Raw genomic sequence first — 9,362 nt, 5'->3', positions numbered from 1 at the left:
AAACTAGGCCAACATCACCACCAGGAATGGGCTGGGGTTAAGCTATGAGTAAGACCCCTGAATGGTGTGAAGCAGGAAGAGAAGAAGATAGATAGATAGAGAGAGAGAGAGAGAGAGAGAGAGAGAGAGAGAGAGAGAGAGAGAGAGGTACTCAGGAGGACAAACAGAGGAACACAAAATCTCTGCAATCCAAACTCCACCGAATGGTCCGGACGCTCCACGTTTGTGAAGAACGCTGAACTTTACAGAGAAGAATTTATTTCGTAAGAAAATAAAAGATAAAATCAAGAAGAAGAAGAAGAAGAGAAAAAGAAAAGATGAATGGATGCGAGCTGACCTGTCTCTTTGTGCTCATCGCATTTCCTCTGGCCGTCGCAAACCCGGGTAAAAAACGATTTTTGAAAATCTATAAAGCCTCAGTTTTTTTTATTCCTTATTGTTGCTCATATTCTGTCATTTTGGTGTAAAAAGCCTTTATTGTGTAAAATTGAATATTTTAATAGAACTTAGTAAAAAAAAGATTATTAAAATAATTATTATACAATTTTGCCTTTCATAATTGTTATTTTTTATTGTTAGTATTTTTTTAGCTCACTATTTTACACAACAAAAAAAGTTTTTTTTTTTTTTTTTCAGAGGAATGTTGCAGTCAGAACCAAATCTTTTATATGTAATCCTGTAATTTGGCAGAAGAAATAAAAAAACAACTTACATTTAGTAATATAATAAATATCCTCTGTTCTGTGTGTTTTTATGCTTTCAGCATGTAATTAAATGTTTACAATTACACAGAGAAAGTGTACATTCAATTGATTTGCTAATGTATTTTAAATGTGTTATATTTTGTAAATATTGTAAATTTATAGAAATCACATAAAACATCTATAAAGTATTTAGCTTCCATAACAAAAAACTTGTTACTACGTCTCAGTAATTGTTCTCTTCCGGAATAAACTTGTATTGTTGTAGATGTATTGTTGCTCAACCACTTGATGAAATTCCTTTTTTTTATTTTTTTAAACACTTGTTTGCTGTATATATATATATATATATATATATATATATATATATATATATATATATATATATATATATAGTTGGGGACACACTTTCTCATTCAGTGGTTTTCTTTGTCTTTATTTAATTGATTTTCTACATTATAGATTAATATTAAAAACATAAAAACAATTATGGGACACATATGGAATTATGTAGTAACCAGTAAAAAAGTGTTAGTCCTCCACATTAATCCCCTGATCTAAACCTGATCAACTAAAATTGTCATTTGGGATGAGTATAAAACATATTCTCTTTTTTTTTTACTAAATATTTCAGCATGTGTTCCTGTATAGCTTTAATGTAGTTTTATTTTTTTTTTTCAATATTACAATTACAATGTGAAAAACCTTAAAAAGATTTTAAGAGACCACTTAGAAATTATGCGTTTCTTTGATTTGATCAAATTGAAACCTCTGCAATATAATCAAGAGGAAGATGGATGACCACAAGCCATCAAACCAAACTGAACTGCTTGAATTTTTGCACCAAGAGTAAAGCAGCATAAAGTTATCCAAAAGCAGTGTGTAAGACTGGTGGAGGAGAACATGATGCCAAGATGCATGAAAACTGTGATTAAAAAACAGGGTTATTCCACCAAATATTGATTTCTGAACTCTTAAAACTTTATGCATATGAACTTATTTTCTTTCCATTATTTGAGGTCTGAAAGCTCTGCAACTTCTTTGTTATTTCAGCCATTTCTCATTTTCTGCAAATAAATGCTCTAAATGAGAATATTTTTATTTGGAATTTAGGAGAAATGTTGTCTGTAGTTTATAGAATAAAACACTATTGTTCATTTTACTTAAACATAAACCTATAAATAGCAAAATCAGAGAAACTGATTCAGAAACTGAAGTGCTCTCTTAATTTTTTTCCAGAGCTGTATATAAATAGATATATATGGTCTTCTGTAGATGGATAATAGATCAACTTTGTTGATTTTCCAGACACTGCAGCATCAAAAGAATACATTTACACACAGATGTTTACACACACAAACACACACACAGACAAACACACACACACATTTAAACAAAGAGATCAGAGCAGAAACGAGACAAAGCACGGAAAACTAATTCAGCTCAGTGTAGTTCAGTGGTGAGGAGGGTGTGTGGGTGTGGGGGTGCAGAGGGTGCAGAAGGTGAGGAGGCATGGTGGTTAGAGTGCAAACATTAATTATAGCAGAAACAGTTAGTGGTTCAATAACTAATTCAGATTTAAACTTGCAAACATTCAGAATTTCATTGAGATTTGGAAAGGGTTTAGACATTTCTTGCATTTTAAAAAAAAAAAGTGTAATTCCGTATCACTGATGTCATCATTTGTTCGTTAAAGTCTTAGTATTTTTTTTAAGGTCTAAGAGTTTTTGGAATTTAAATCTAGGGGCCCTATCCAACACCCCACCAAAAGTCTATTTTGACACCTTCCTCCTTTTTCGTTTAAATAGCAACAGTGCTTGTGAATATATCTACTCTGATTGACCTCTGTCTAGGCTGAAAACAAGATAGACATTAACAGTCAGATGTTCATTACTATCTTGGCAACACAGTCGTGCCGCACATACACCCCAGTTTATTACACATACATGGACAAATCCAACTTGTACATCAATTATAAACAGAATACAAAATACCATAACATTGATATTTCTGTAAATGACCTTCTGACGCACCTTCACAGCTTAAACGAGCAGGTCCGTTTCCTCTGCTTAGAATGTTGGACATGTGCAGGTAGCTGCACTGTTAAAATAGCAATCCGCTAAAGTCAGAGCACCCCTGGCTCTTAAAGGGAATGGCAAGTGACACTCTGATTGGTTTATTTCATGTTACGCCCCAAACACACCGATGATTAATTAAGAGAATTAATAAACGTCTTTCGCAGATTTCAAATTGCACAAGGTGTCCTTTTCCTGTCATTACAATAGCAAAGACATAGTGCCTAAAGATTATTAAAATAGAGCCCTTTTTGATATCAATCAGAGACAGAATTAAGACCACTTTAGCAATAATATAAACCAATAGTTCTAATAGTTGCCATTCTTCATTTCTTCAGAACAAATATGTTTTCATTATATATTTAATTTTGGAAAGTTTAAAAAACATTTTGCATTTTTGAGACTTTTGAGAGATGCATTTTTGAGACTTTTGGGAGATGGATTTTAGACATTTTAATAAAAATGAATTTTGTTTAGGCTGAAAGAACTTAAGACTTTGGAAGGGTGATCTGTTTTTACTAGTGAGTAAAACATATTTTCTAAAAAGTGTTGTTAATAAAACTGCTGTAAACTAATGGAAACATTGTTTGTTGTTCACATACAGGGAATATAGAGATTTCTGGGACTAAAGTTACACTGACGAGTCCAGAAAAAGGGACCTGGTATAAAGGCAACGAAGAATTGGGTAATGAATTTACTTATACCATAAATAATTACACGGAAGGCGACAACGGTCTGTATGAATGCAAAGAAGGCAATCGATCCTACTACTTTTACACCAGACTGTACGGTAAGTAAAATTTACATTACCACTAATTACTACTCTCTAATTACTAACTAATTACTAATTAGTAATGAATTACTAATTACTACTAATTACTCTCTCTTTCTCTCTCTCTCTTTCTCAATGACAAAAGTACTAAGAGAAATAATCATCAAAAATATTAATACTAACAATAGTAATAATAAAAAGTAATAGAATGCTAACTGAAAAACTACAAAACAATACAAAAAATGCAATGTACAGTATGATGAAGGAACACATAAGGAATCATGTAGTAACTTAAAACCAAAATACTCTGTGAAGGAGTATTTAGGTGCTTTTATCTGGGGAGCTGTTAACTTGTGGTTTCTGAAGCTGGTAACTCTGATGAACTTATCCTGTACAACTCTTGCTCTTCCTTTCCTGGGGCGGCCCCGATGAGTGCCAGTTTCACCATTACATTTTTGATGGTCTTTGCAGGGACTGCACTCGAGGATATTTTCAAACTTCTTGAAATGTTTCAGACGGACTGACCTTTATTTCTATATAATTTATTTTCTTTACTTAGTTGAGTAGTTTTTGCTTTCCATAATCTGGATTAGAACATTACTCAAATATTCACTATTCACTGTATACCTGTAACTCTACCTCTTCACTACTTTACAACTGATGCTCTCAAACACATTAAGAGGAGCAAGAAATGCTAGTTACCAACTCTTGACGGGTTCAGCACAGCTGTTAACTGAAAGCCTGAATTCCAGGTGACTCTACCTCATAAAGCTGACTGAGAAAATCCAGCCAAGATGTGCAAAACTGTCTGTATCTTAGCAAGAGGAGCTACATTTGAATAAAGTAAAATATAAAACATATTCTGGTTTGTTTAACATTTTTTTAAAATACTAAATAATTCCATACGTTTTCATTCATAGTTGGGATGAGTTTAGTATTAATCTGCAATATAATGGAAAACAGAATTTAAGGTGTATCTAGATTTATGATGGTACTGTGTAAAATACTGTGTTATTTTAATCGTTTTATTATTGTTACTCTCTCTCTCAATCAGTGTGTGAAGGCTGTATGGAGATGAAAACCGTTGTGGCGTGGGGTATCGTGCTTGGGGACGTCATGGTGACGCTCGGGGTCATCCTCATTGTCTATCTCTGTGCCAGCAAGAACACCAGTGCACCTCCTCAGAGAGGTAAAACACACACACACACACACACACACTACACTTGCTGCAGTACTGTAGGGAAGGAAATTAAGAGGTTATGGGGGGTACGTAGGACTTTGTGGTTGGCTTTGTATAATTCAGTTCTAAAACTGCAGCTGAACTGATGCAGCTCGTTTCAGGGAATCTGCTACACAGTTCTCCATCAATCATCCACCATCTGACCAATCACCAGCTTCCATATATATAGATTTTATTTTTATTTTTATTACATTTTATGTGTATAGTTTGTCAAAATGTATTTTTTAAGATTCAAAAATATTTAGAAATACTTTATTTTTCAGGAATAGGCAATTTTTTTAATTAAAAACAAGGAAAAGTTTTTTATAATAAAAGTAATTAGAATATTTAGACATTCTTGAATTGTTCAGAATATTTTGATGAATTAAAAAAAACTTTTTTTTATACATACACTACCTGTCAAAAGTTTAAGAACTTGCCCTTATTTTTTTACTTTTATAACCGGAAATTGTATATATTATAACAAAATTGTGCAGTAAACTGCCAGGGCCTTTAAGGAAAACAAATGAACTAAAAACTAAAAAAAGTAAGTTTAGTATTTCATTTTCCAGCAGGACTTGTTACACGGCCCACACTGCCAAAAGTACCAATTGGTCTTATATAATATTCAAATTTTCTGAGACACTGATTTTTGGGTTTTCATTGTCTGTAAGCCATAATCAACAACATAAAAAATAGACACTAAAAATAGATCTCTCTGTGTTTAATACACCTATATAATATATGAGTTTCACATTTTCAACTGAATTACTGCAAAAAAAGTAACTTTTCAATGATATATATATATATATATATATATATATATATATATATTTTTTTTTTTTTTTTTTAATGCACCTGTATATTCTGAAAGTATATTGTAAAAAAAAAACTCAAAAAATCATTTACTGTATATAAAAATATATATTGTCTGTCTTTACAGCACAGAGACGCCAGCTCACACCAGGCACTGCTCAAACATCTGACACCACTTACCAGGTAAACTGTTTAAATTCAGTACAGGTTCATAGAGGTTCAGTGGCCAGTGAGTGGAAGCACAAGATAATAGTAGTAGTAGTTTCTAATAAAGTGGCCAGTGTGTAATTTTATATGTAATTTCTTTTGGAATCCGTTGTTTTGCAGGAATTGACTCCGGGAACTCGTAATGCAGATGTGTATTCAGATGTTAAAAGGAAATAATGAGGATTCTGACACAATACACCAGATACAACCTCAACAACAGGTTGATGAGAGTCTCAGCTGTTTTCTTTTCTATATTAGCTGTTAATCAGTGTTGATTTTTTTTTGAGGATTGAGCTGTTTTTCACCAAATCAGACTTTAATTATTCATCCTGGTAAGTTCCAGTGTACTCAGCTTTCATCTTTTAATACTTTTATCAGGATTATTACATTAATCAGTATATTAACAAGTAATAAATAGTATTAATTAGTATCGCTGTGTGAAATAGTTTGCTTACTATTGCTTTGTGCTTGATGCAGAATCTGTACTGTCTTATATCTAATGCTTTTCTAAAACTTCATGTTTATTATTCAGATTAAGATGAAATGCTGTGTAGTGTATCTTCTTTGACCACAGTCAATGTCTGATTTTGTAACATAAATCTCAAATTAAATTAAATTTAAATTTAATTTTCAATTTTCTAGTGTTTCTATTTGAGCCATTTTTATCTTAATTATAGGGCTTCTGGGTGGTGCAGCTATCTAATGCCTGGTTCACATTACATGACTGGTTGTGCTGTAATAGCAAATTTTTTAGTTGTTGTGGTTTTCACATTACAAGACTGATCGGCAACACAGATCACCGATTACATACATTTTCGCTATAAGAAATCGGCAACTCATCTGTCTGCTCTCAAAAAACATGTTTTTCATGTTGGTTGGACATGTGGTTTTCTCCCTATGTGACTCTATTGGCTGTCCGTAGCCGCCCCTGCTCTTGACTCACAGTTGTTGACTGGTCTAGATGTTAAACCTGCTAGATGTTTACAAGGTTTCTATGACTTAGCAGCGATCACAGTTTACAATGCATGACTGAGGCAGTGCTGAGTGATCACCAATTTGTCTCCAATCTCCAACAATCATTCAATCAATCAACCAGTCAATCAATCAATCAATCAATTAACTATTATTTTTACTCAGGAAAACATTGAGGGTGACCCTCATTTACAATGTTGCCAAGCATTTACAGCATCAAAGGGATTGAAAACATTTAAAGGTCACCTTCCGTCGTTTTTTCTTTCATTTTAAAATGTCTAGTTGTGGTCTCTAGTATGAATGAATGACATGTGAGCCGTTTTTGTAAAAAAAAAGTGCTCAGGTGTCTCTGTATAGCTCTTTTTTAATGGACTGTTTTAGGGGGGTGTCCAAAATGACCGGATTCCAGCTTTGCTCATGAATATTCATACATGCAAACAGCATGCAAATATCTCTCCTCTGATTGGCTAGGAGCACTGCGACGCCCCTCCACCGCTCTGCCGCTCACTGCCTCCCACCTCCTAACTGATGAGCGGTGATGTTGCGTCGCTTCAGCTCCGCCTCTGGGAGTTTCTCGAGCCAAGGTGGGCTGGTCTGTGAGTTTCTGCCTATGTAGGCAGAAAGATAATTCAAAATTCACCCGTTTTTCGGAGGGGGGGGAGGGGGGATTTCTTTGCTTAGCTCCTGCAGACAATGGGGGCTGCAAAACAGTTTAATGTGCAGGTGTACACATTCAACTCGGAGAGACCTACTGTATTCCACAAAAAACAAGAAAAATCGGATTTTCGCGGAAGGTGACCTTTAATAATAAATTAGAAATAATAAAATAATAAGGAATAAAATAGTAAAAAATTATAAATAAAATAATTACTAATTTTAAATCAACATTTAATATATATGAATAACAAATATATATATATATATATATATATATATATATATATATATATATATATATATATATATATATATATATGTAAAATAGAAAATTCTAAAAGACCATAAAAACAAATTGACACATAAAAAGTAAAGAATTTCTAAAATATAAAAGAAATAAAAAGATAATAGTAAAAGTAAAAATGATAACATGTAAAATTATAAGAAATGATAAAATGATATTAATAATAAAAATAAACTAAGAACATAAGAATAAAAAAATAAAATATTAGTATAAAAAACAATAAATAAAATTAAATTAACAATAAATAAAAATTAAAATATAAAAGAACAATACACTAATAAAAAAACTAATTTAAAACAGTCACAGGCTTTCTGGTGGTGTTTAGAAGATAAAAGTTTTAAATAATTCAGTAAATCCCAGCTAGCTGAGCTTCAACATTTCCTGTAGTGAATTTCAGCTCACTGGTCCACTGTAACTACAAGCAGATTTTCCCAGGAGAGTAATACGATGGCAAATGTAAGCTCAAAGCAAAAAAATCTCCAGCCTAAATTATGGTGAGTAGTAAATTTGATTATCTATATTTAAAAGCTTTTACACACATATTACGTCACAACATTAACTTAATTTGTTTGTTTTTCAGAATGAGAACTTGAGAGCTCTTGGTATGGACTATGAACAGAACTTGGGACGGAGTATGGACATCTTTACATACTGGAGGGTCAGAAGAAGGCCATCTTCACCTGTTTGGACATCAGCAGGTAGGTCATTTTCACCTCATAGAGCATCAATAAGTAGGTCATCTTTATCTACTGAAGCACCAACAAACAGATCAACTGACAGGATTCATTGACAGGAATGACTAGGGTTTAAAAAAGTTCTGTAGAAGTATCAACTCAAGCTTTTTACTTATGTAAAAGTGTAAAAGTACTGGTTCCAAAACTACTTAAAGTATAAAAGTAATGTAAGGGGTAAAAAAAGAGTAAATGATGTGGGGTTGATGCTGCAGTTGGTCTGCAGGTTTAGGTTCAGCAACAGAATGTGCTGAAAGAATGAGGTCAGCTGACTACCTGAATATACTGAATATAGACCAGATTATTCCATCAATGGATTTTATATTTCTTCTCTGACGAACACGGTCATATTCCAAGATGACAATGTCAGGATTCATGGGGCTGGAATTGTGAAAGAGTGATTCAGGGTTCAGGGAGCATGAGATCATCATTTTCACACATGGATTGAGAGAGAGTTCACCACTGAGTCCAGATCTTAACCTCATTGAGAATCTTTGGGATGTTCTGGATGGAGTGTTGCTTTGTGCAGTGGTCAGACTCTACCATCCTCAATGGTGAAAATGCAAGATCTTGGTGAAAAATTAATCCAGCAACACTGGATCGAAATAAATCTTGTAACATTGCAGAAGCTTACTGAAACAAAGATAAAGGCGCTCCAACCAACTATTAGAGTGTATAACCTTTTTTTTGGTGGCAACCTTTTTTTTTTGGCCAGGCAGAGTATAAAAGTGAGGAATAAATGACAGTAACCACTGTTGGTTTTCCAGTTCATGAGGTTTAATTAATACATTTCATTTAAGATCCAAAAACAATGTATTTAAACAAGAACAAAATCCCCAATTTTGTACAGACACATGTGAAAATCCACCTGATGGCGCTAGAGGGCTGTTTTGTGAAAAACAAGCCAA

General features: G+C 33.2%; 1 protein-coding gene across 1 annotated transcript; it reads left to right on the top strand.

The window, feature by feature from the left end:
• Positions 1-6,417, top strand: LOC103039709 (T-cell surface glycoprotein CD3 epsilon chain). The gene is made up of 5 exons (XM_049467009.1): positions 1-384; positions 3,381-3,566; positions 4,603-4,737; positions 5,711-5,766; positions 5,911-6,417. Exons 1-5 carry the CDS (start codon positions 318-320, stop codon positions 5,965-5,967), a joined length of 501 nt encoding a protein of 166 aa, XP_049322966.1. The 5' UTR covers positions 1-317; the 3' UTR covers positions 5,968-6,417.
• The last annotated feature ends 2,945 nt before the right edge of the window (positions 6,418-9,362 follow it).

This window comes from Astyanax mexicanus, chromosome 18 (genome assembly GCF_023375975.1).
Source record: "Astyanax mexicanus isolate ESR-SI-001 chromosome 18, AstMex3_surface, whole genome shotgun sequence".
Lineage (NCBI taxonomy): Eukaryota > Metazoa > Chordata > Actinopteri > Characiformes > Acestrorhamphidae > Astyanax > Astyanax mexicanus.
The sequence above is the reverse complement of the archived record's forward strand: the minus strand, read 5'-3'. Positions and strand labels throughout refer to the sequence as shown.

Coding starts and splice junctions, on each gene's coding strand:
- LOC103039709 (XM_049467009.1), top strand. CDS start 318: ATGAATGGATGCGAGCTGACCTGTCTCTTTGTGCTCATCGCATTTCCT. Junction 385..3,380: donor TCTGGCCGTCGCAAACCCGG/GTAAAAAACGAT, acceptor GTTCACATACAG/GGAATATAGAGATTTCTGGG. Junction 5,767..5,910: donor CATCTGACACCACTTACCAG/GTAAACTGTTTA, acceptor GTTGTTTTGCAG/GAATTGACTCCGGGAACTCG.